Below are 26,711 nucleotides of genomic sequence, written 5' to 3'. Positions count from 1 at the left end.
TCGAAGCACATCTTTTTGGTAGTGTGGTCTCCAAAATTGCACACAGTATTCCAGGTGAGGTCTCACCATGGTTCTGTAGAGCGGCATTATGACTTCAGGTTTGCGGCTGATGAAGCCTCTATTGATACATCCCAACATTTGCCTTGCCTTGGATGAGGCCTGCTCCACTTGTTTGGCAGCCTTCATGTCTGCACTGACGATTACTCCCAAGTCCCGTTCTTCTGAAGTCCTAGTGTTTCTCCATTCAAGGTGTAAGTTTTGCATGGATTTCCGCAGCCGAGATGCATGACCTTACATTTCTTAGCGTTGAAGCCCAGCTGCCATGTTGAGGACCAGTTTTCCAACGTGATCAGATCCTGCGTCATACTATCCTTAAGATTGTTTTCACTTACTATATTACACAGTTTGGCGGCGTCGGCAAACAGTGTTACTTTACCCTGAAGCCTTCGGGTCAAGTCTCTTATGAATATGTTGAAAAGGGATGGTCCCAGGACCGAGCCCTGCGGCACTCCGCTAGTCACCTCCGATGTCTCAGAGATGGTGCCGTTGACCACCACCCTCTGAAGTCTTCCACTCAGCCAATCACTGACCCATGCAGTTAGCTTCTCGCCTAGACCCATCGACTTCATCATGTTTAATAGTCTGCGGTGTGGGACACTGTCAAACGCTTTGCTGAAATCCAAGTATACTATGTCCAGAGACTCTCCCAGGTCTAGCTTTCCTGTCACCCAATCAAAGAAGCTGATAAGATTGGATTGGCATGACCTACCCCTAGTGAATCCATGTTGACGGGGATCCCTTAGGTCTCCCTCATCCAAAATCGTGTCTAATTTACCTTTAAGTAGAGTTTCCATGAGTTTACACACAATTGATGTGAGACTCACTGGTCGGTAATTCGCAGTCTCTGCTCTGCATCCCTTTTTGTGCAGAGGAACGACGTTAGCTGTTTTCCAGTCCAGGGGGACTCTCCCCGTACTTAGGGAGAGATTGAAGAGCATGGCTAACGGTTTCGCTAGAACATCGCATAGCTCTCTGAGCACTCGTGGGTGCAAATTGTCCGGCCCCATGGCTTTGTTCACCTTGAGTCTTGACAGTTCTCTGTAAACATCAGCAGTTGTGAACTCAAAATTCTGAAATGGATCTTCCATGCTTTGCTTTGTTTCTAGCTGTGGCCCCTATTCTTTTCAACATTTGTATGTCTTCTTTGAAATTCTTCTATCTATCTCCCTTTGAAACTCTATCTACATATGCAGATGACATCCTTGTCCTTCTCGAGATAGATTCGAACCTCACTAAAAATATAACAGCTTGCATAACGAAACTCCAATCCTGGGCCTTCTCTGTACAAATGAAGCTGAATGAGTCCAAAACAAAACTACTCTGGCTTGGCCCAAAATTAGATCAGTTACCCACGCTCATTCCACTACCTTCTGGTCCCACAGATCGAATTCACAAGCAAAGTTTTAGACATCATTATTGACTTTACACTTTCCTTTAATGATCATCTCAACTCTCTGGTAAAAAAATGTTTTTTTAGTCTTCACATGTTGGGGAAGGTGAGATCCTGCTTCCGCCAACAACATTTTGCTGTCCTTGTACAATCAATCATTCTTTCCAGACTGGACTATTGTACCGTATTTTCACGCAGATAACGCACACCCGTGTAAAACGCGCACACGGGTATAGCGCGCAGAAACCACGATTTTATGTACAAAAACTTTTGTTTACCGCGCTCGCGGGTATACCGCGCATGCTGCCCGACTGTCCTTTCGCCCGCCCCAACTCTCCTCTGGCCACCCCGACTCTCCTTTCGCCCTCCCCGACTCTCCTCTGGTTGCCCCGACTCACCGTTCACCCTCCCTGACTTTCCGTGCACTGCCCCGCCTCTCCGTGCGCTGTCCCGACTCTCCGTTCACCCTCCCTGACTTTCCGTGCACTGCCCCGCCTCTCCGTGCGCTGTCCCGACTCTCCGTTCACCCGCCCTGACTTTCCGTGCACTGCCCCGACTCTTCGTGCACTGTCCCGACTCTCCGTTCACCCGCCCTGACTTTCCTTGCACTGCCCCGCCTCTCCGTGCGCTGTCCCGACTCTCCTTTCGCCCGCCCTGCCCTGCTCCCAGCTCTGTAAGCATGCGCAATGGTCTGAGCATGCTTGCCGCTTAGTTTTCACCAAGGCTGTTTTTCTGGTGGTGTGCTTTTCACCACGTGGCTGTGGCCCCCCTCTATCTGGCCTTGTAATTTGCCCAGTGAATACTATTTTGACTATACAACAGCATCTCAGCCTTTGGGTAAGCCTATAAAAGATTAATGCTGCATGTAGAGCCCACATTTTAATTTGATCTCTTCAGATTGATATTCTGCATTTATCTACCCGGTAGTAGAGTTTATCAATTAAATTTAAATGTACCGCCATAATGGCAGGAATAAGACGAAAGTCATATGAAGTGGACTTTAAGCTTCAAGTCGTTGCGAAAGCTGAGGAAATAGGCAACCGGGCCGCAGCGAGAGAGTTCGATGTTGGAGAAACATCGGTGCGTGAATGGAGAAAAGATAAGAAGGAACTGGAGAAATGCAATCCGCGCAAACGGGCACGTCGTGGGGCCAAACCAAAATGGCCTCAGCTGGAGGATGACTTGAAGCAGTGGATTCTGGCGAGAAGGGAGCAAAATCAATCAGTCTCTACTGTTGTGATTCAGATGAAGGCAAAACTACTTGCCAATGGAAGAGGAATACCCGACTTCAAAGCTGGCTTCACATGGATCTCAAAATTTATGAAAAGGAACGGACTATCAGTTCGAATGAGAACAACTGTTGGCCAGCGACTTCCGGATGACTGGCAGCAAAAATTGATTGATTTCCGTGACTTTGTCGCCAAAGAAATATCTGAACTTGGCATCACTGCAAAGGACGTCATCAACATGGATGAAATTCCAATGGCATTCGACATTCCAGCAACAAGAACCATAGCCCCCACAGGTACTAAATCTGTTGCCATCACCACAACTGGGCATGAAAGAACGTGTTTTACAGTCGTTCTTGGTTGCTCAGCTAGCGGGGTTAAGTTAAAGCCCATGCTCATTTTCAAAAGGGTCACTATGCCTCGTGAAAAGCTGCCCACCAGTGTGGTTGTGCACTGCAACAAGAAGGGATGGATGGACTGCGACGTAATGAGATTGTGGGTAGATAAATGCTTTAGGGCAAGACCGGGTGGATTCTTTGCAAAAAAATCCTTGTTAATTTTGGATGCCATGGCTGCCCACAAAGAAAAAAATGTTCAGGCCTACATTAATTCTACTCGTGCCCACATCGCTGTGATACCTGGAGGCCTGACGTGTAAGCTGCAACCACTTGACATCGCAGTGAATCATCCATTCAAGACTTTTATTAGAAAGGAGTGGGAGGAGTGGATGCAGAGCGGCACGCACGAGTACACACCCGCGGGGCGGCAGAAGCGGGCAACTTTCACAGAAGTCTGCAAGTGGGTGGCTTCAGCATGGGACAAAATAACACCAGATGCCATTCGAAACGGATTTAGAAAAGCGGGCATTGTTTATGAAACCAATGACACTACGGGTACTACCAGTGCAGCGGAAGGAGGCAACAACATGGATATCAGCGATGATGATGACGATGATGACGATATCACTTCGGAAATAAACGAGGATCGTCTGCAGGCCGTGCTCAGTTTATTTAATGACGATGATGACAATTCGGATTTTGATGGATTCAAGGATTCAGATGACTGTGATGATGATGACTGAATAAACCTGTAAACTTTGTTTATTTACAACTTTACCGTAATTACGGTAACTGTATTTAGATTATTTTGTCCTCCATACTTCGTTTGATCTACCGGTTAATGTTATAGTTTATAAGAATTAACATGTTTCTGTTCTTGTTGCTGAATTCATACTCACTAACTCTAGATTAAAAGTTATAAGGTTGTTTATAAGAATGAACAGTTTTTTTCTTTTCACGTGTTTGGTTGGAGGGTGTGTCAATGGTGCGTGAGTTCTCCTATGTCTGGTTGAGGTGGATTGAATTACCGGTATTTAGCTGAAGAAATTATGGTAGTTAAACAACTCCCCCCCCCATTCCACACACATTACGGTAATTCTCTTCCATTTTTGTTCCCATTATAAAAAACACTGATAAGTTTCCAGAAAAAATACATTAAAATAAGAAGTGAAAACAAAGGCCCCTACAGATGAGAACATAAGAATAGCCTAACTGGGTCAGTCCAATGGTCCATCATGCCCTGTAGCCCATTCTCATGGTAGCCAATCCAGGTCACTAAATACCTGGTCAAAACCCAAAGAATAACAACATTCCATGCTACCGATCCAGGGCAAGCAGACGCTTCCCCCCATGTCTTAATAACAGACTATGGACTTTTCCTCCAGGAATTTGTCCAAACCTTTTTAAAACCAGCAACGCTATCTGCTTTTACCATAACTTAAATCATTCCTTCCAAACAGAGACCTTGCTAGATGTCAAATACAGAAAGAACAAGGTACCGTAACTTCACAAGGACTTAGCTGTGCAGGAGTACCTATACCTATATACCTATACCATATACCTAGTGCAAAAATGTGCAAAGGTCTGTTTTTTTCTTTCCATCACTACATAGCCTACGGTAATGCCACACAAGCAGCGCTGTTACAAATATATTCTGAAGGTCAATGCTAAGGTTAACAAAGTTTCCTTCCTTGGACCACAAGGAGATACTGACAAACCACTGAAAGAGATCCCAGGAACAACACCCAAAGACCCACTCAGTATGTGAACCAGTTGAGTGGAGTGGACTAGGGTAACTGGGGGGTGGAAATGGACCCGGAGTTTTCTCAGCAGAATTTCCCAGACCACCTCTTCCTCTCAACACATTGACACGCTAGTGGGTTTATTTTATAGCTTTTTCACTCCCTTCGGTCTGCCTGTCCCCCTTGAAGTCCTGTCCCCCCTTGAAGGTCTGCCTGTCCCCCTTGAAGGTCTGTCCCCATCCTGAAAGCCTGATCCCCCCCCCCCCCGACGTCCGATACATCCCCCCCCCGGCAGGACCACTCGCATCCCCACCCCGAAGGACCGCCGACTCCCCGACAATATCGGGCCAGAAGGGAGCCCAAACCCTCCTGGCCACGGCGACCCCCTACCCCCACCCCGCACTACATTACGGGCAGGAGGGATCCCAGGCCCTCCTGCCCTCGACGCAAACCCCCCTCCCTCCAACGACCGCCCCCCCCCAAGAACCTCCGATCGCCCCCCCAGCCGACCCGCGACCCCCCTGGCCGACCCCCACGACACCCCCACCCGCCTTCCCCGTACCTTTGTGTAGTTGGGACAGACGGGAGCCAAACCCGCCTGTCCGGCAGGCAGCCAACGACGGAATGAGGCCGGATTGGCCCATCCGTCCCAAAGCTCCGCCTACTGGTGGGGCCTAAGGCGCGTGGGCCAATCAGAATAGGCCCTGGAGCCTTAGGTCCCACCTGGGGGCGCGGCCTGAGGAACAGGCCGCGCCCCCAGGTGGGACCTAAGGCTCCAGGGCCTATTCTGATTGGCCCACGCGCCTTAGGCCCCACCAGTAGGCGGAGCTTTGGGACGGATGGGCCAATCCGGCCTCATTCCGTCGTTGGCTGCCTGCCGGACAGGCGGGTTTGGCTCCCGTCTGTCCATCCAACTACCAAAGGTACGGGGAAGGGGGGTGGGAGTGTCGTGGGGGTCGGCCAGGGGGGTCGCGGGTCGGCTGGGGGGGCGGTCGGAGGTTCTTGGGGGGGCGGTCGTTGGAGGGAGGGGGGTTTGCGTCGAGGGCAGGAGGGCCTGGGATCCCTCCTGCCCGTAATGTAGTGCGGGGTGGGGGTAGGGGGTCGCCGTGGCCAGGAGGGTTTGGGCTCCCTCCTGGCCCGATATTGTCGGGGAGTTGGGGAGTCGGCCGGGCAAGAGGGCTTGGGCTCCCTCTTGCTCCGATCGTGGATGCGGGTGCGGGTGGGAGCGCGTGCGAGCGGTCGTTCGGGGTGGGGGTGCGAGCGGTCCTGCTGGGGGGGGGGTGAATCGGGCGTCGGGCGGGGTGGGAACTATGTAAAAAAAATTTTGTATACCGCGCTCACGCGTATAACGCGCGAGGGGTATGCGCGGTAGGTAAAAACGCGTATAACGCGCGCGTTATATGCGTGAAAATACGGTAATTCCATCTAAGTCTAACCAAGAAAAATCTTCAAAGACTTCAGTGGATCCAGAACACTGCGTCTAGGTTGATCTTCACAAAAAGTAAATTTGATCATGTTTCCCTGCTTCTGTCAAAACTTAACTGGCTTCCGGTGATTTCTAGGATTCACTTTAAATGTACCTGCCTAATATTCAAGATCCTATATGGCATTCTTCTTCCCCTAATTCCACTATCTTCGAAACCTGACACTACAGATCCGCCCACAAACTCAAACTATCTTTCCCCTCGTTAAAAGGTGTCATGTATGCAGGTAAATTAGGGAAATCCCTTGTCTTCAAATTCACTGAGCTTTGGAATAATCTCCCTGCCCTGCTGCTGAACCTAGGCTCTTTCCAATTATTCCGAAAGCATCTGAAAACCTGGCTTTTCTCCAAAATGTAAAGCTATCTATTTAAAATGTAAAGCTAGCTACCCTCTTCATAACCTCTAATTTCTTATTATACCTTTCCCTTATTTATTGAATTTACATGTAAACCATGCCAAGCTCTATCTTTATGGAGATGATGCGGTATACAAACTTAAGGTTTAGTTTAGTTTCTTTCTGTCTGTCTCTCTCCCTGGCTCCCTGTCTGTCTTTGTCTCTCTCCCTGGCCCCCTGTCTGTCTGTCTTTCTCTCTTTCTTTCTGTCTGTCTCTCTCCCTGCCCGCTGTCTTTCTGTGTGACTGTCTTTCGTTCTTGTTCGCTGCGACGCTTCAGCTCCAGCCCCCTTCTCCCACCTACCCTTAAAATCACTCCTTTTGCCTCCTCCCCAGCCTGAACAACCACCAACCACAGTCCGGATGCTGAGCGTCGGTATGCCTGCTTCCATTATATTTGTGCTCTCCTTGGTCCTGTTAGATAGAGTGAGGGCGGGAGGGGGGAATCACTGCCGCGGTCTCCGCCTCCGTGCTTAAGGTGCCTCCGCATGCACAGTAGGAGCCAGTGAGGGAGGGCGATGGGGAAACTGCTGCTGGCTCCTTCTACTGCACATGTGTGGCATGGAAGCACGGATCACGAAGATTGAAGTGCGCATGCGCGATAAGGGTTTTATTATAGCGGATTCCACTATCTTACCCGTTTTAACCGAGAACTGGAGAAAGGAGTTCTGCTGACTTCAAAATCGGCATCTGAATTTGAACAACCGTCGGAGTCAACTTCAGCAAAATTCTTGGAATTAGATAATCCACTAGTCAGAGGGAGAGAAGTAGCAGTTGGCTATATACATCTGGTAGCACTATAGAAATATATTTATAGTAGTACTGTAGTAGTAGAACTACTGACAATGATATTTTTTTACTCCACTTTGGCTGCAAACTTATAGTACTAAATCATTCTTATTGCACGCTCTTTCTATCCTCCTCTTTTTCATTGGACCACTGGTAGCAACATCATAAAGATAGACAAGATGTTTTTTCTTTTAAGGCTTCTTGATTCAGCAGATCAAGTTCCATGTATCTGTACCAGTTCTTTTTTAGTTTTTCATATTCATCATAAAGCTTCATCAATAGGTGAATCCCTGAGCTATTTGCTGATGTGGTATCTTGTACGCTGCCAATTTTCAAAACCTTCAACATGGACAAATGAACTGTCTCTTTCAAAGCAGCCTTTGTCAGTGTGTAAGAACATAATCAATCGAAGAACATCCCTATTAGTTAGAAGATGTGAACTTGACATTTCATCAGTGTCCTTTCCTAGCAGCCATACTTCAGCACTGCTTCTGGACATTGACATTTTTATGTCTTAGTTTTTTTTCCTAAAATGTGACATCAACACGGTTTTCAACTGTCTAATTATTACTAAACTAACTTTCTGCTTTGCAGCAGTACTAGTAAAAAGTTGTTATTCAAGTAATAAAAATATTGTCGTAAATAAAAACAGCTTCAAAGACTAGCTATTTAGTATCTAACCAATATTAAGTAACAATTTCTAACCACATTGTTATGAATTGACTAGCCAGCCACATTATAACAACCATAAGCGACCTCTGAACTTGTCCAAAACTACTTCAAAGTTTAACCATATCTTATCTACATGAGGCAGAACATATTCAGACTTACTAAGAAAGATTTTTATCAAATCCTCCCCTATAAAAATCGAAACAAAAATAAAATTACTGGGAGTAATTATTGATAAAGACCTTACTTTTCACGACCATATCAGCTCGGTGGTAAAAAACATGTTTTTACAAGCTTCGCCTCATTCGTTCTCTAACTTCTATTCTAGACACAGCTGCTATCACAACCTTGGTTCATTCTTTAGTTATCTCCCACCTTGATTACTACAACTCTCTATATAACGGAATTCTCCAAAAAGAAATCCGACGTTTACAGTTAATCCAAAACATGGCAATAAAACTTATCTACAAATTAGGGAAATATGATCACGTCACCCCTCTCCTGAAAGAAGCGCATTGGCTTCCTATTACACATCGTGTTACTTATAAAACCATCCTGCTGACCTTTAAAATCAAACTCTCCCATCAGCCTTCCTACCTTGATAGGCTTCTCATACCTCAACATCCCATACGGACGCTTTGATCAGCAGACCAGAACTTCCTTTCTAATCCCTCTATAAAGGATTTTTTTCTACACGAGGAAATCAAATTTTTCAGTATTTGCCCCAACATTATGGAATGCTTTACCATATCTACTCCATCATGAAAAACAACTTGATAGATTTAAGATAAGCTTAAAGACTTTCTTATTTCAAGATGCTTTCAACTGCTCTTGAATCGTTTCTTTTCCACACAACCAACCGCTTCTATGAAGCGATCCTAACCCAAATGTTTTATCCTCTCCCTCCATTTTCTTTCACACTCCTTTTTTTTTTTTTCTTTTCTCTTCCTCTACTAATTATGTAATTTTACCCTCCCTTTCCCCTTTATCCTCACTCTCAAGTTCGTCCTGTTCATGTCTTTAATGTACACTTCTATTTACTCCTCTTTTATAAATATAACTTTTTATCTCTATTTTTAACATTTTACTGTAAACCAGCTAGATACCAGTTGATGGCCGGTATATTAAAAATTAAAAAACTTGAAACTTGGATAAGGTTGAATTTTTACCATAATCTTACGGACCACCCTAATCTACAGGCTAGTTAGAAGTTGATGAGGGATCATCTGCATCCTTTAATCTGTTCTTCCCTAGCTTCCTGTCATCACTGTTCAACCCTTTCTATTATAAGTACATAAGTAGTCGCCTCCGCCGGGGCAGACCAGAGGTCCATCCAGCCCAGCGGTCCGCTCACGCGGCGGCCCATCAGGCATATTGCCTGGTCAGCGGTCCCTGACTAATTTTATGCCTACCTCTACACTTATCTCTAAACCTTCCACTGCTCTTATCTGTACCCCTCAATCCCTTTGTCTTCCAGGAACCTATCCAGGTCATCCTTGAAACCCTGTACTGTGCTATTTCTTATCACGGCCTCCGGAAGGGTGTTCCATGTGTCCACCACCCTCTGTGTGAAAAAGAACTTCCTTGCGTTTGTTTTAAACCTGTCCCCCCTTCAATTTCATCGAGTGACCCCTTGTTCTTGTGGTTTCTTTCAAATTGAAAAATCTGTCTTTGTCAACCTTTTCGATGCCCCTCAGGATCTTGAAGGTCTCTATGATATCTCCTCTGAGTCTCCTCTTTTCCAGGGAGAACAGCCCCAGCTTCTTCAGTCTGTCAGTGTATGTAAGGTTTTCCATACCCTTAATCAGTTTAGTTGCTCTTCTCTGGACTCCCTCAAGCATTGCCATGTCCTTTTTGAAGTACGGAGACCAGTACTGTACACAGTATTCCAGATGCGGGCGCACCATAGCCCGGTACAGTGGCAGGATGACTTTCTTCGTTCTGGTCGAGATACCCTTCTTAATGATACCTAACATTTGGTTTGCTTTCCTCGAGGCTGTGGCGCATTGTGCCGACGCCTTCAATGTCGTGTCTACCATCACTCCCAAGTCTCTTTCCAGATTACTGACCCCTAGCATTGAGTCCCTAAATGCCCTTTTTCAGTAGTATCCTTCAAGGATACTGTACATGTACTCAGTGAGCAGAACAAGGGATTACAAACTAGAAAGAAATAAAGAAAAAAATATCTGGGATCCCATAGTAGTCAAACTAGGCGTGTACCAATGCATGGGAGAAATAAAAACAGAAATGCATTTCCACTTATACTGAACATAATACAAAGAGATAATGGTTACTGTGGATGGGCAGACTAGATGGGCTATTTGGCCATTTGCTGTCATGTTTCTATTGAATTCAAGAGGGGCTGGGAGAGGCACGTGGGAACTCTCAGAGAGAGAAAGAGATAATGGTTACTGTGGATGGGCTGACTGGATGGGCCATTTGGCCTTTATCTGCCATCATGTTTCTAAAGACATCCACAATAAACAATGCTGAAACTAAAAATCTAGTTAATAAATTCAAAACACAACCTTTTTCTACCTTTTTTGTCTGGACATTTTATTTTTCCATCACACTGGTCCTAGTATTTCTTTTCTGTTTTCCTGCCTTCTGCTAACTCTCTTTCTAGTGGTTGCTATCCATTTGTCATTTCTCCTCTCTCATTCTGTCTTGTTCCATTTCCTTATTACATCAGTCTCTGGCATATTTATGTTTCTCTTTTAGCTCTTTCCTCCCTCTCTTTTCTGCCTGTCAACTAAAATTTCATCTGTTATCTTACCCAGCAATTCTCCATCATCTCCTTTTTAGCTCTCAATGATCTATCAAGTTTCCATCTCCTCTCGCCACTTAGTTCTCCCAACTCCTGTCTCACTCCTTCTCTAGCCTCCTAATCCCTTCTTTTTCTTTTATTCCCCATTTATACATATTTATCCTCTGTATTTACTATCTTCCTCTCATTCATCTCCATGATGACCCCCATGACCGCTGCCACATGATTCCCTTATTCCTTCCCTTTTCTCCCTCCATCCACTCTTTTAGACCAGCTTCTTTTTCCTCTCTCTGACATATAACTTTTTTCCCTCTACCCCCAGAATTTCTATATACATCGCTCTCGTTTTCATCCCTCCATCCTTATCCCCCTGCAGTCTAATATCTCTCTTCTCCTGAATGAGTTATAATATAATGCTATATAGTATTATTGTCAGCACTATATGCATGATATTTGAAGGAATTTAAAAGGAAAAAGCAGATGCATTCAAAAGGTCTATGTGTGAGGACAGACTCTGGCACTAATGAGAGTTTGAAAGAAATGTATGAGGGGTATACATGTTTTTGCAGACTATACTAAAGATAAGAGGACAGAGCTGGAATACCATGATAACATGATAATTGATAGCCAGGGAAGACATCTTGAAAGAAAGCAGATAAGTTCACCAGAATAGGAGCAGTGTAAAGAAAAAGGGATATTTAAGAGTAAAAGGAATTTGTTTTATTCAGTCAAAGGAAAGGATAGCAGGCTGTTTTGTTTTTTGTTTTTTTTTAAAGTTTACACACTTCTTTTCGGCCCACTTAGAAGTCTTTTTTTTTCTGGCCCTCCAGAGCAATTTTTTGTATTAGATTTATTTTAAGAGGCATATTTGCATGCTTATATTAATCTATATTCATCCTAAATTTAGATTTAACAAAGAAAAATAAAATAATATTACTAATAAAGAACTCTTTTTAAGTTTTTTGAGGACAAAGCAACATCACCCCCTCCTCCTCTACTTCTGTGGTCCAGTATCTCTTCCCTCCCTTCCTGTCTCTGTGGGTCATCATTCTCTTCTACCCTCTCTTCCTTGGGTCCACCATTTCTGTGGTAGCTAGATGATACTCAAAATGCAGTAGCTAAAGATCAGTGGGGCCAATATTCAAATGGAGTCCATAGTTAGCAGCCATCACTAACTATGGACATCACTATCCATAGTTTTTCAACAGTACTATCCATCCACTTCAGCATTATCCAGTGCTGCCAGGGCGAAAGAAGGTCAGAACCATTAACTACAAGTCCAGCAGTGATATTCAAATAGATAAATGGTTTAATTAAAGCTTGTTAAAAGTTTAAAGCTACCACTAGTGGCTGCATTTTATATATATTCAGTGCCACTGACTAACTCTCCCCCCCCCACACACACACTTTTACGATGCCACATTAGGCTTTTTTTTATCACTGGCTGCGATGGTATTAGCTCAGACACTCATAGAATTCAGAGCTAATACAGCCACAGCTGGCAATAAAAAAGTCTAATGTGGTTTCAAAAAGCGGTGGGGAGGGGATGGGGGGGGGGGTAAGTGTGCAGTGGTGCTAAATATACATATTTTTAAGTGCCACAGCCAGAATTTGAAAAAAAAAAAAAAATATGCTGTAACCGTTATCACTGATAATTGATCCATATATTATATATTTTTTTAAAACCTGTTTGACTGCATCCTAATCTTCATTTAAAGCAGTGCACAGATTAAAACATTAAAAATGCCCATTACTCATTATGGGGGTTATTTACTAACAGTTAACATTCACTAATGCCATTAACATAACTTTTTACCAGAGGTCCCATTACATAAAATGGGCCCTCCGTGCATTGCTAGCAAATGACCCTTTAAGTGAGTTACATTCAATAACTGGCTTTGTGTGTTAATGTTGTGAATCAACAAAACAAGCACACAATTATCTTAAAGGCAGGCATAAAAAATATTAGATGATACACACATTTGGTTGGGAATGCCAACCAGTACCTTGGGACGAGCAGCAAAACGTGGAACTCGATGTGCAAGAGGAGATGCAGGAGAAAAGATTCCCCAAAATTTAAACTATTTGAAACAGAAATAATCATAACAGAACTAGTACACTAAAAATATCACAAATATCTAAAATGAGAAGTACACTTCTCCCTCCGTATTCACTGTGATAGGGGATTAACAGAACCACAAATACAGAAAAACCGCAAATAACTTTTTCATATGTTATTCGCTGTTTTCTGTTAAAAACCATCATAATACGGTAAGACCATGAATAACATGGTGGGAGACCTGGCCTGTTCCTGAAGGCAAAACACGGTGAAGAAAGTGCTGGGAATCAGCAATTTTCTCAGTAAATGCTTGGATTCAGCAATTTCTCTATGCAAGCTGTCATAATTTGGGGGGAGAGCCAGCAAGCTAAAAACCATGAATAATTGAAACCATGATTGCTGAAACCGTGAATATGGAGAGAGAAGTGTAATTCAAACATTTGTGTGTTTCAAAATAAAGGGCCACAGAAATGAATGGCACTGGTATTAAATACAGCAACTCAGTAACTAGATATCACTGTAGAACTGAAAACGTAACATCAAATTTTTACATTGTAACGGTCATCAGAACACCACCTAAGTCATAAGACTCAGCGTGGCAGCACTCCTCATAAACCCATATATTTAAGCCTATTGCTTGAGTTCATTCTTTTCATTTCTTTTTTATATTGTTTTATATTTGTAAATATAATAAAATTAAACTTAGCTTCTGGTATTGTTGTACTACCCCACGCCAACGCGTTTAAAAGCTTCATCAGAGTCGGGGATGGAATCAGAGCAACATAAGCAGTTTATTACTTGGACCTTTATTATATTCACAAATATAAAATAATATAAAAAATAAATGAAATGAATGAACTCAGGCAGTAGGTGTAAATATATGCGTTGATATTTGGGTTTATGAGGAGTGCTGCCACGCTGAGTCTTATGACTTGGGTGGTGTTCTGATGACCCTTACAACGTAAAAATTTGATGTTGTATTTTCAGCGCTACAATGATATAAAAATAAAGGGAACATTTTTATTTCAAGAATTTTAAAGTAAATTAAATGCACAATCATAATCAGTTGTGTGTTCTACAGGATGGTAATAACATGCAAGATATTATACTCCAAGTAAAGAAATGGTTATAACAAATTCACAACTACTATGAAAATGTCAGATCAGTTAAAATCTCTAATTAGGTAAATCATTCTGAAATTACATTACATTAGGGATTTCTATTCCGCCATTACCTTGCAGTTTAAGGCGGATTACAAAAGAATTATCCAAGATGTATTACAACAAGAACTTACAATAAATAAATAAATAAATAAATAAAAATTCGTCATTTTCAAAAAGAGTAAGAAATGGGTAAGGTTATTTGTTTGGGGTAGTTGGCTTTAGTGAGAGGTGGAGTTTGAGACTTGCGGTATTATTTCTTTTTTCAGAGTTTTCTTGAAGAGTATGGTCTTTATTTCTTTTCTAAAAGTCGAGGGATGTGTGTGGCAATTCTGTGCTTTTTCCTCAAATAACATATCATTTAAATCCATTTACAAAGATGCTATACAAATAGCAAGTGTTATTTTCATTTCTAGAAATATGAAATAAGTGATTTCCCTCACATAAAAACTGATTTACTCGCATATTGCTACGGTTAAACAAAGGAAAAATAAAGATAGGATAAATGCTGAGATAAACTAGAAAGAAACCTGAATTTCTGTAGTAGTTATATGTTTTTCTGTAGTAGTTATATATTATCTAGAAAGCAATACTCCTACACATTATAAGCTGAGAATAAGTAAAACAGGTAAATTTCAAAAACTAAATTAAAAATACTTTTCTATGAACTCATTGTTTGTTTCAAACTCTTATTAAATTTTAATACAGTAACACAATACAAAGAAAAGGAAAAGGGGCAAATACAAAATCAATAATCATTGTAATACAATCAAGTAAGCCTCTCAATTTCCAAATAACTATCCAACTTCTCCCATTTATGAAATATCCAAGCTGATAAAAACTGCAAGTCTCCAAAATATGTTCATACTTCAGAAAAAGAGAAATCAATTCCACCATATACCAATTCCACATGCAAAACAGAACTGTCCTTCAATTTCAGAGCAATCAATATCAATGGACTCTGTTTTAATTTAATACACTCCATATCCCAATCAGGTAAAATGTTCAAGGTTAGTACTAATTTCTGCAAACTTTAGCTACAAGATGTAAATAATCTCTTGACTTATTTATATCCTTAGTTAAACTTTGCCACAGCCAAAATTTCACAAGAAAATTTTTTTTAAAAAATTGCCCCTTTAAGTTGTTTTTTTCAAGTTTTATTTAAAATTTGTTTTATCACCCACTCATATAGTCAGGGCGATGTACAATTCTAAAAATAGTTTATAACAATACACAGGAAAACAAAAAGTTCATTTAACAAATACATGACTTTCAAAGCAGACAGGACTAGTAGGGTAAGTAGGATAGAAATACAATAATTGGAGGCAGATGAAACAATCAGGGGAAATTACAAGAGGAGCGGTTTTTTGTTTTGTTAAAAAAAAAAAAAAAAGGTGAGAAAACCAAAGAGTCCAGCCTCACCTATGAGATGTGACCAAAATATTTTAACGGAAGTTCACCCTTTATATGCCAAACTTTGATGGTCACAGCCTGCCCAAGAACCCCGACTTACTCCAAGGAGTGAGGGGTGGGGATTGGGAGGGACAAGAGAAATCTGCTTGCTCCTTCCCTGGCAACTGCCTTTACCAAAATAGTGCCAGTTAAATCCTAGTGGTAGTCATATGGTACCTTTGGTAGGGGTCATACTGCCAAATAAGGCAACTTTACTTAGCAATTTGACCCCCCCCCCATGCAGCTATTCCCAACCCCAGTCCAATGGGCACACCTAGTCCTATCAGGTTTTCAGGATATCCACAATGGGAGGATTAAGTTCTTACCTTGATAATAATCTTTTTAGTAAATAGGCACATTATTCTTGAAACTGTGGGTTGTGTACCTCTGATTGCGAGATCTGGTGTAGAGATCAGTTTCATTTTTCTGCTCCGTCTCCTATCAATCTGGGCTGCCCTTAATTCCTCAGTTTGTATCAAAGCAAATGGTCAGCCCTATAGAAGAAAACTTAACAGTAAGGGATTCTCCCCAAGACACAAGTCTCTTCTGCTCATATTACAACATTTAACCTGAATAATCATGAACCATGTATAACATAGAATGAGGTAGAACAAATAAGCCACCTACCTGGGTACAACCTGTACGAACAGACTTCGAGTTCTGAAAACATATCCCTAATCTTCCCTTTTATTGCAACGGCACATCATTCCTGAACCTGTGTGATGTACCAAAGCAGTCCTCAGAATCTAGCACAGGACAGATGAGACTCCTAAAAGTACTGAAGATCCGAATGCGTTTCCAATTTGATTGCTACAATCATGTGAAAAAATTAGGACTCCCCATGAAATATTCAGTTCTTTCTTAAAAAATGTTCACATATCGATGTCAAATCTTTTTTATTTATCTCTGGAAAAGAAAGTGATGTAATTGCAGGTAGAGAATGACAGGGACAAATTTTTCCCCATCCCCGCAGGAACCCATTTTCCCGTCCCGGCGAGTTCTTTTTCTATCCTTGCCCTATTCCTGCAAGCTGCGTAATCATCTGCACAAGCCTCAAACACTTTAAAATCATAAGTCCGAAGTGCTCTTTTGAATTTTTGACACTGGAGTGCTGGGGAGGTTCTTCATCTGTTTCTGTTGGGTTCTTTTAGTCTCCGCGAAGAAACCACGCGGAAGACTATCTTATCTTAAGTTCTGTTTCAGGTTGTGTTCGTTTTCAGACTGTTGTATCTTTTATCTTGTATACAAATTTCTAATAAAGAAACATTTTTTAAAAAAAAATCATAAGTGTTCGAGGTTTGTGCGGTTAAGGCAGAGCTTACAGGATGGTGCGGGGAAATTGAGTTCCTGCAGGGATGGGGAAAAATTTGTGCCCGTGTCATTCTCTAATTGCAGGTAAACAACAAAAATTTTCCTCGACTTACTCATGAAACAAAATATATCCACAAAAATGTGTATTGTAACTGAGGAATAAATTAGGACACCCCCACATATCCTCCCACATAAAAGTGGCTCAAATCACCTGTGTATCACATCAGGTGCACATGATTAGAACATTGTTACTCAGCATTTTGAAGGAGGTTTGCCCTACTTAAACCTGACATTTAGTTTGGTGTGCTCATGACTGCTGCTGTGAGAGTGAACACCGTGGTGAGATCAAAAGAGTTGTCTGAGGCCTTAAGAAAGAAGATTGTAGCAGCTTATAAGTCTGGTAAGGGATTTAAAAAGATCTGGAAAGGATTTGACATTCCACAGCCCGGAAAATAGTGTACAAGTGGAGGACTTTCCAAACAACTGCCAACATGCCCAGGTCTGGCTTCAGGGTTATTCCATGTCAAGTGATCAAGGGCTCCCTGCATGACCATCACGGATTTTGATAAAACTTTATGCACAAAGTCCCACATGTATCAAACGAACTTTGGTAAAGTTTTAGTTTCTCCTGTGGAATATTCGTGGAGATATAGCCATTTGTTTGACCCCATACTGCAATGACATACAGTACGACAGTGACATTCTGACAACTTTGAGACACAATATCTCACGAGCTATGTTTCCAAAAAAACTGAAACTTAGCTACCCTGCACAACTTTTGGAGCTCTATTCAGTGCTACCAATAATAATTTTTGTCGAGCACTGAATGAATGGCTGAATTACAGTAAACTTGGCCGAAAAAATTAGTGCTCCAAAAAAAGTCAAAGTTTGACATTACTTAGCTCCCACAATAATTGAGTAATAAATGCGAAATTTGGCGCATGTCTCAGTACAACGTTGTTTTCAAAAGTACAATTTCAACCTCCAAGCTCTTTCCATTAGTTTACAAATTAAGTGTAAAGTTGCTAATTTGTGTAAAAAGGCCCAAAATAGGGTATTTTCAGCCTGCTTTTACAGAAAAATACCTTTCAGAAACTCTTTCAAATCAGTCTCATTAGAAAGAGAATATTTCAAACCCCCTAGAAAAGTGGGCTTCATTTTTCAACGCAGGTTTAACAATGCCCGAAAAAGGGGGACAAAGTTGGGAGATGTCACCATGGCAACGGCCTACGTTTCAACTTACAATTATGTCACTTTTCACACTGTTTTTCCCTGTTTATTTTTACTCAAGCTTTGGGTACAATTATAGTGTTCTTAATTAATGATTATTCCTAACTAGAAATTGAGGTGATAATTTTGTTGCATGCAGATCACAAATTACAACTTGTTTTCTTTTTCAGATCCACATTATTATTAATTCAGTTTAAAATGGATGCCAACGAATTGACTAATAATAATCCTTTTCTGCCAGACTGTGCCATTGGGCAAAAATTGTTGTCAAAGTGTCATGACGGCACATTTTATTCTAAAAAATGTGGGCTCATTTTTTTACATAATTTGTCAACCGATGAAAAATTGCTTATCACTCGGCGCTCTGAAGTTGAACTGATGGATAAAGACCAAATCTGGCTCCACCACAAAGCAAAATATCTCGACAAATACAAATTAAAGCAAACATCGTGTTGTAATCCATTTGAAAAGAAAAATCACATTGTTCAAAGTGGATTGTTAAAAGTCGATCTTGCCATGTCTAATGATTTTAGAAAAGTGGCAAAAATAAATATCAAGCCAGGTCAGAAACTTTGCAGTAGGTGCAAAGCCCAATACGTTTCAATGAGTGAAGCTACTGCAGCATCTTCATCTTCAGACAATTTTGATATCAGCATCTCTGATGCAGTTGATCAAAGCTTGACTGCTTTAGGAACCTCTCCATTGAAAATTCGAAGGTTAGCTAGTAGAGATAAAGCCGGCTATGTGATACGAAAAATTGAACGTGTGCAGAATGTGATAGCCAAGAAGATTACATCTGCTGCTGGAGTTTCAGCTGAAGAAGTTGGGCCGTCTCGTCAGTCTGTAGAATGCAAGTTATGTGAAGATTACACTGACCTCATTGAAGAAATGAAAACGAAAATTGCAATATCCAACAGGTCAATGAAAGTTCAATTATTGACGATGGCCCCAAAAAGTTGGTCAATAAAGGAAACAGCAATGAAGTTTGGCGTTTCAGAGCGCATGGTCAGAACAGCCCAAAAAGTAAAGAAAGAGAAAGGCATTTGTTCTATACCTGATGCAAAAATTGGCAAGTCCCTTCCAAAAGAAATTGCAAATAGAGTTCAAGATTTTTACGAAGACGATGAATTCAGCAGAATATGTCCTGGCAAAAAAGATTGCATTTCAGTCCGCCTCAATGGTTTAAAAGTACAAAAGCAAAAGCGGCTGCTGTTGTGTAATTTAAAAGAGCTGTACGTGGCGTACTGTAACAAATACGGAACTGAAATTGGTTTTTCCAAATTATGTGAGCTCAGGCCAAAGTGGTGTGTAACCGTTGGTGCATCAGGTGCACACTCCGTGTGTGTCTGCACGATACATCAAAATGGCTCATGCTACAAGGCGCCAATGTCAAAGAGAACTACAAAGTTCTTATGGAAAAAACTGTGTGCGACTTAAATGTCAAGGACTGTATGCTACAACGATGTCAAAACTGCCCTGGTGAAGAAGCACTAACAGCATACCTGGAAGAAATATTCAAGGATTTAGATCCAGAAGAATCAATAGAATTTAAGCAATGGGTTCATGCTGACCGTGAAACATTAGAAACAAGCGTACTAACCATGGACAACTTTATTGAAAGACTTGCAAGCAAGATTTGGAAGTTGACAAGCCACCATTTCATTTCAAAACATCAAAGTGAATATTTGAAGATGTTGAAGACAGGCTTTAAAGAAACGTAAATGATCGTTTTGATGGATTTCGCTCTTGAGCAGGGTCAGGCTACCTTTCTGGAGCTTCAGATCATTCTTCCGGATTGCCGCTGAGGGTCCTTTTGGTCAGTATTAGGATGAGGGTATTTCTCTACTGCTTGGGCAGTAAGTGTTGTACTCATTGGCAGGTGAAGTTGTTCTACTTCAATGGGTGGACTCTCATCTTCGTCTTCTGTTGGCAGATCCTTTTATGGATCAGGATAAGAGTTTGGATTTCGCTGAAAATTACTCATTTGTTGTACAGGATGCCGCCCAAGGCTTTCACTGGGAAAATTCACAAGCTACGGTACATCCTTTTGTTGCATATTACCTCAATGAAGTGGGCACATTGCAAGTTGTAAACTGATGCATTATTTCTGATCATATGCAACATGATACGATATCTGTACACGTGTTTATTCAAAAGTTGATCGAATTTTTGGTAACTCAAACAAACATTACCAAAATATACTACTTCAGCTGGTGAAACACATACAACTTGTCTGAACCGGAAAGAAGAGAAGCCCCGGCATACCCTGACCAAAGTCAGCTGGAAACAAACTACCGGAACGCTGCAGCTCTCCCGCCATCGCCGGAGACCCATGCGCACGCCTGATTCTCGCTGATACGTGGCCGCTGCATCAACGCTCCTAGAAACATAGTCGGATTCGAGCCCCGCAAAATTTACCCTGCCGCGGCTTGCATAGAAAGAAAATCAGACTCGGGGAATAACCAGAAGAATGGCCCACAGCACCGGAAAAAATATATCCCATCTCATGCGCGCTGCTATAAACCGGCACCTGCACAATCAGCTGCACATGGCCGTGACAAACACTGATGAAAGAGAGCCTCAGAATAAACAGGACTACTGCTGCACTGAAACCCAACAAAGAGAACAAGTACGAGCATGAAATCACATCGCTACTGCTGCGCTGTAACAAGGAAACAAAGCGCGTGCATGCAAAGGGCGGGAAGTCCCGGCTTCCTCCATGGATTTCTAGTCATAAAACTTAGCCTCAATAAAATATCCATACCTTAAATGTATGATGACCGAACCCACAGTACTAAGACTCCCAAACAGAACCTGAAGTTCAAACAACTATAAAAGCCAGACATACTCACAGCTTGTTGTTAGGGCTGGCTGAAGCCAGTTTGCAGCAAAAGCATGGCAGAATGTAACAACTGTGGTCTCTTTTTTTTTTTTTTTTACAGAGAAGGGAAAGAAGAAAAAATTTGATACCCAGTCAGACCCTCTAGCAATGGAGGGAGGGTGAGGCAGGGACAAGGGGGGGCCCAAGTGTAACCTCTAAAGCCGGCACCGTTCAGCCGGACACCCCTGTCTCACTGAAGAGAAAAATCTCAACAGGAGAAATAGCACTGCCAGCTCACTGAAGAGAAATCTCAACAGGAGAAACAGAATGGCAGTCTCACTGAAGAGAAACCTCAACAGGAGAAAATAAAGTTCCAGCCACAGCCAGAATTCAGGAGCTACCGTATTTGCCGGCGTATAAGACGACTGGGCGTATAAGACGACCCCCCAACTTTTACAGTTAAAATATAGAGTTTGTTATATACTCGCCGTATAAGACTACCCCTTCTTCCCCTCCCAGCAGCATCTCTCTTTCTACCTCTCTCCAGGTGCAGTAGCAGCTCTCCCTTTATCCATCAGCTTCCCAGCCTCCAACAGTGGCTTCCTCTCCTTCCAGCAGCTCTCAGTACTTGCCTGCAGCAGTGATTTCCTTAGGCAGCCTTGGGTCCGTTGCCGCCTCTGAGGAAAGGGGAAGTTGCCAAAGTGAATCACTGCCCTGGTAAGTACAGAGCTGCTAGGAGAGGAGACAGCCACTGTTGAAGGCTCCCCATGATCTTACTCCTGCTGTGCCCTGCACATTCGCGACCCCCCCCCCCCCAAGCCGGCAAAAACAGCTTTGCACCGCAGGCCCTGCCGCCCAAGACGAGCCGGAGGCATCCTACCCGCCGCATCCTGCACGTGGGCAGACTCTCAGCACAGACGCTGCTGATGGCCCCAGTCCACACGCTGACCTCCCCCCCACGCACCCTGACCATCTCCCTTCTACCTGCACCTTCCCCGGGGCCCTCTTCGGCGACTCGGCAGGGGCAGCGATCAAGACAGGCTGCAAACGTCGGGACCTTCCCTCTCTGAGTCCCGCCTATTTTGTTTCAACTTCCTGTTTCCGCATAGGCGAGACTCACAGAGGGAATGACCGCCTGTCTTGATCGCCCGAGGCTGGGAGGAACAGAAGATTTCTGCAAACACCATCGGGGCAGAAAATTTAACGGGTCCATCTCGCCGGTCCTGTGCGGACCGGCAGGAATTTTCTGCGGTCCGGCACCGGCGGTTGAAGAACTGTGATGTAAACAGTACCCGGCGTATAAGACGACCCCCGACTTTGGGGAGGATTTTAAGGTACTGAAAAGTCGTCTTATACGCCGGCAAATACGGTAGTTGAATAGCGACCTTTTCCTGCTGGGAGATAGAGATTACTGATGAGACAGGAGGAGTGCCAGCCAATAGGACCACCTGTTAATCAGTTTCTCTATCTCCGCCTGCTGGTAGATGTGAGCTATCCCATTGGTCTCTGGATTCATCTGCTGCTGTTGCTAGGGAAAACCATATTATTCAAGAAATTTGTTAAATGATCTAACCAAACCGTATCGACCCTTCCCAGATCCCGAAGCATACTATAGCTATCAACCTTGTAATATAATGTCCAGGCTAATTTCTTGTTGTAAACCACCTAGAACTGAAAGGTATCGGCGGGATAGAAGACATCAGTGTAATGTAATGTACACTTCTCCCTCTGTATTCGCTGTGATAGGGAATTAACAGAACCACAAATACAGAAAAATTGCGAATGCTGTTTTCTATTAAAAACTATCATGAATATGGTGAAACCGCGAATAACATGGGGGGAGACCTGGCCTGTTCCTGAAGGAAAGGCAAAACACGTTGAAGAAAGTGCTGGGAATCAACGATTTTCTCTGTAAACACTTCGAATCAGCGATTTCTCTACGCAAGCTGATGTAATTTGGGAGGAGGAGCCAGCAAGCTAAAAACCGTGAATAATCTAAACCGCGATTGCTGAAACCGCAAATACGGAGGGAGAAGTGTAATGTAATCTCTTTTTGGCACAGAGGATAAATATTAATTGTAATAAAAATGATGTCATTTTCATTTATCTCATTATCCATACTTTGAAAAAGATATGATTAAAATTAAGAGAGACTATTTTAGGATTTCAAAAGCTATTCTTACCTCAGGGTCATCATCATCAAAGTCATGGTAACTGGAGTGATCAGGATTATTCACTTTATCCAACAATTCAATAGCAAGAGTGCGGTTTAAAGGTTGTGAAACAAAAGGATGCTGGAAAAAAACAAAGTGAAAGATGTTAATTCTGTCCTAAAGCAACAGTCTCCAGATAACACACTTGACCTATTCTAACTCATATGCTCTTAACTTGCCATACACATACTGTACAACAAGGTGCCTGGTGACCGTCACCTCCCTCCCTGTTGCCATCCCCACTGCTACTGCTCTAAACCACCAGCAGAAAAACAACCTAAAGTTATTGCAGGGCTGCAGTCTCCATGTGTACAGTCGATTCTGCTGGTCTCCTGCACTCAAACAATAAGTTGATGTCAGAGGGGGTGGCCACCTCAAGAAGAAACAGTGGCCAGGGGATGACAGAAGATGAAAGAGTAGACATGGGAGAAGAGAAAGAAATAACAGTAGATGGAAGGGAGGGAGATGATAGATGGAAGGTTGGGGAGTGTGATGGTAGATTATGGGAGAAGAGAGTAAGAGGACATAGTTAGTGATATTATCACCCTCCAAGGGACAAGAAGAGGCTGACACTAGCACCTCCTCCCCCCCCCCCACCATGCACCGCACAGCACACAAGACACAGATGATCTTCAGATGGCCATCCATTTGGCATGAATCCAAGGTACCTTGGCCTGACGAGCCCATCACACCTGTTTTTAAACAAAATCGATATATTTTGAGACAGATAGACTTTTATTTTCAATTTGGGACCCCAAGATGGTCACAGAGGCAACGATTTTAACGCCAAAAACAGCCCAAGTGAGCTATAATGGGGTCACTAAACTAGTGATTTTGGGATTTTAGAGGTGGGGGAACCTGACTTTAATCCTAGAACCCCCTCTCCCCCCAAAAAACAATTTTAATAAACCCCACCCCCCAGATTTTGGGCTGTCATGCTATGCTGTGTGCTGGGAGTTGCAAGTGCTGAAGCTGGAAACACTTTACAGGGAGAACTTCCGCCTCAACAAGCCTGGAATCCAAACTACTTGTGTCTTCAGATTGCCTCTCGGGCCCAATGAACTGGCCAGAAACCTCAGCCTCCACCAGATCTCATGCACGCAAATGAGTCGGCCCCAATCCCGGAAAAACTGCCATGGAGCCACTCAGCCTGCGCTCAAGCCCACTGCAGACAAAATTGGGGTAAACTACGTGTGTCTTCAGACTGCCTCTCAGGCCCAACGAACAGATCTCATGCACACAAATGAGTTGGCCCCAATCCTGAAAAACTGCCACGGAGCCACTCAGCCTGCACTTAAGCCCACTGCAGACAAAATTGTGGTGAGCCTTGCTCTCAAGGGATCAGTCCATGAGTCCCCAAACCTTTAGTGCAAGCTGTCTAAGAAGGTGAATTGCAGAGCAGTCTGCCCCTTGGAAGCAGACCCTCAACCTCAGAGCCTGTTCTCTCACTTAGCTATATATGCCCCAAGATTGAGATTCTCTGAAGCACCGAAAAGACTCGTGGTCAGCAAAAAAACAAACAAACCCCAATTTAATTTAAAAATAAATATAAGCAATAAAGACAGGCTCCTACCATCTCACTTGTAGAGAGACAACTGAGGAATTGGAGGGCAGCTTAGAGGGACGGAAGGCAGAGTAAAAGAATTCTAATGAAACTATCTACAAGAATTCTTGCGGGATGGGATTGGCTAACCACAGGTTCAGGAAAGCACAGTTACTTACCGTAACAGGTGTTATCCAGGGACAGCAGGCAGCTATTCTCACATATGGGTGACATCACCGACGGAGCCTCGATGCGGAAGCCTCGCAAGCAGACTTGCTTGAAGAAACTAGAAGTTTCGAGTCAGCCGCACCGCGCATGCGCGAGTGCCTTCCCGCCCAGCACAGGGTGCGTCTCCTCAGTTCAGATAGCTAGCAGAGAAGCCAACAAGGGGAGGTGGGTGGGTTGTGAGAATAGCTGCTTGCTGTCTCTGGATAACACCTGTTACGGTAAGTAACTGTGCTTTATCCCAGGACAAGCAGGCAGCCTATTCTCACATATGGGTGACCTCCAAGCTAACCAGAATGGGATGGTGGGAGTGTTAGCAATTTAAGAGAATAAGTTTTGTAATACTCTCTGGCAAAATGGCCATACCATCTGGAGAAACATCCAGACAATAATGAGAAGTGAAAGTATGAACCGAGGACCAAGTAGCAGCCTTGCAAAGCTACTGAAGCTGCCATTGCTCAGATTTTATGGGCTGTGACTCTACCCTGTAGTTGTAAACCAGCCTGGGCATAGCAGAAGGAAATACAAGCAGCCATCCAGTTGGAGATGGTACACTTAGAGATAGGATGTCCCAACTTGTTTGTATCGAAAGAAACAAAAAGTTGAGGAGCAGTTCTGTGTGGTTTGATGCGTTCCAAATAAAAGGCCAAAGCACGTTTACAGTCCAGAGTATGAAGAGCTGATTCTCCAGGATGAGAATGAGGCTTTGGAAAGAACACTGGAAGAACAATGGATTGGTTGAGATGAAATTCGGATACCACCTTAGGGAGGAATTTAGGCTGAGTACGGAGGACCACCTTGTCATGATGGAAGACAGTGAAAGGTGGATCAGCAACTAAAGCTTGCAGCTCACAATGAGAAACACCACTTTCCAAGTGAGATACTTCAGATGAGCCATAGACATTGGTTCAAATGGAGGCTTCATCAATTGAGCAAGAACATTGAGGTCCCAAACCACAGGAAGCGGTTTGAGAGGAAGTTTGACATTGAAAAGTCTTTTCATGAATCTGGAAACCACCGGATGAGCAGAGAGGGGTTTCCCTTCAATAGGCTGATAGAAAGCAGCAATTGCACTGAGATGGACTCGGATCGATGTAGATTTGAGACCAGAAGTCGATAAGTGCAAAAGTTAATCCAAAACAGAAGATAAGGAGGAATGTTGAGGCTCCTTATCATGAGAAAAACACCACATAGAAAATCTAGTCCATTTGTCTCTTTCAGGGTGAGAAAACTGAAGAGGAGTCATGTTGAGAGGTACCAAGCTGCAGGTTGGGATGAAGCAGAGATCCCTGACTCTGTGTAAGCAGAGATGCAAAAACTGGTAGAAGGTATGCTCCCTGCTGCTGAGTTGAAGTAGAAGGGAGTACCAAGGTTGTCTCGGCCACCGAGGAGCAATCAGAATCATGGTGGCATGATCGTTCTTCAACTTGACCAGAGTCTTGAGAATGAGAGGGAACGCATACAGGAAGAGATTCGCCATTCCAGAAGAAAAACATCTGCCTCGAGGCGATGAGGAGAATATATCCTGGAGCAGAACTGAGGCAGTTTGTGGTTGTGGGGAGCTGCAAAGAGATCTGAGGCGTTCCCCACTATGAAAAAATGTGATGAAGAGGCGAGGAATGGAGTGTCCATTCATGAGGTTGTAGAAGATGACTCAAGTTTTCCGCAAAGCAATTTTTCGCTCCTTAAATATAGACAGCTTTGAGGAAGGTGTTGTGGCGGATTGCCCAGTCCCAAACCTTCAGAGCTTCTTGAGAAAGGGAGGAAGATCCCGTCCCTCCCTGTTTATTGACATAATACATGGCGACTTGGTTATCCGTCCGAATGAGGACTACCT

At 43.1% G+C, this 26,711-nt stretch overlaps 1 protein-coding gene across 8 annotated transcripts in view; it reads right to left on the bottom strand.

Moving 5' to 3' along the window:
* Positions 1-26,711, bottom strand: part of MAP4K3 (mitogen-activated protein kinase kinase kinase kinase 3) — a 294,708-nt gene that overhangs the window by 161,051 nt on the left and 106,946 nt on the right. For 4 of the 8 annotated variants that reach the window (XM_033936076.1, XM_033936077.1, XM_033936075.1 and 1 more), the window contains exons 12-13: positions 23,077-23,187; positions 12,867-12,941 (exon numbers count right to left, since the gene is read on the bottom strand). In XM_033936076.1, the coding sequence (XP_033791967.1) occupies positions 12,867-12,941; positions 23,077-23,187 (186 nt within the window). The remainder of the gene's footprint in view (positions 1-12,866; positions 12,942-23,076; positions 23,188-26,711) is intronic. The other 4 variants (XM_033936081.1, XM_033936082.1, XM_033936080.1 and 1 more) reach the window with 1 other exon arrangement.

The sequence above is a fragment of the Geotrypetes seraphini genome, chromosome 3 (genome assembly GCF_902459505.1).
Source record: "Geotrypetes seraphini chromosome 3, aGeoSer1.1, whole genome shotgun sequence".
In the NCBI taxonomy this organism is placed as follows: domain Eukaryota; kingdom Metazoa; phylum Chordata; class Amphibia; order Gymnophiona; family Dermophiidae; genus Geotrypetes; species Geotrypetes seraphini.
The sequence above is the reverse complement of the archived record's forward strand: the minus strand, read 5'-3'. Positions and strand labels throughout refer to the sequence as shown.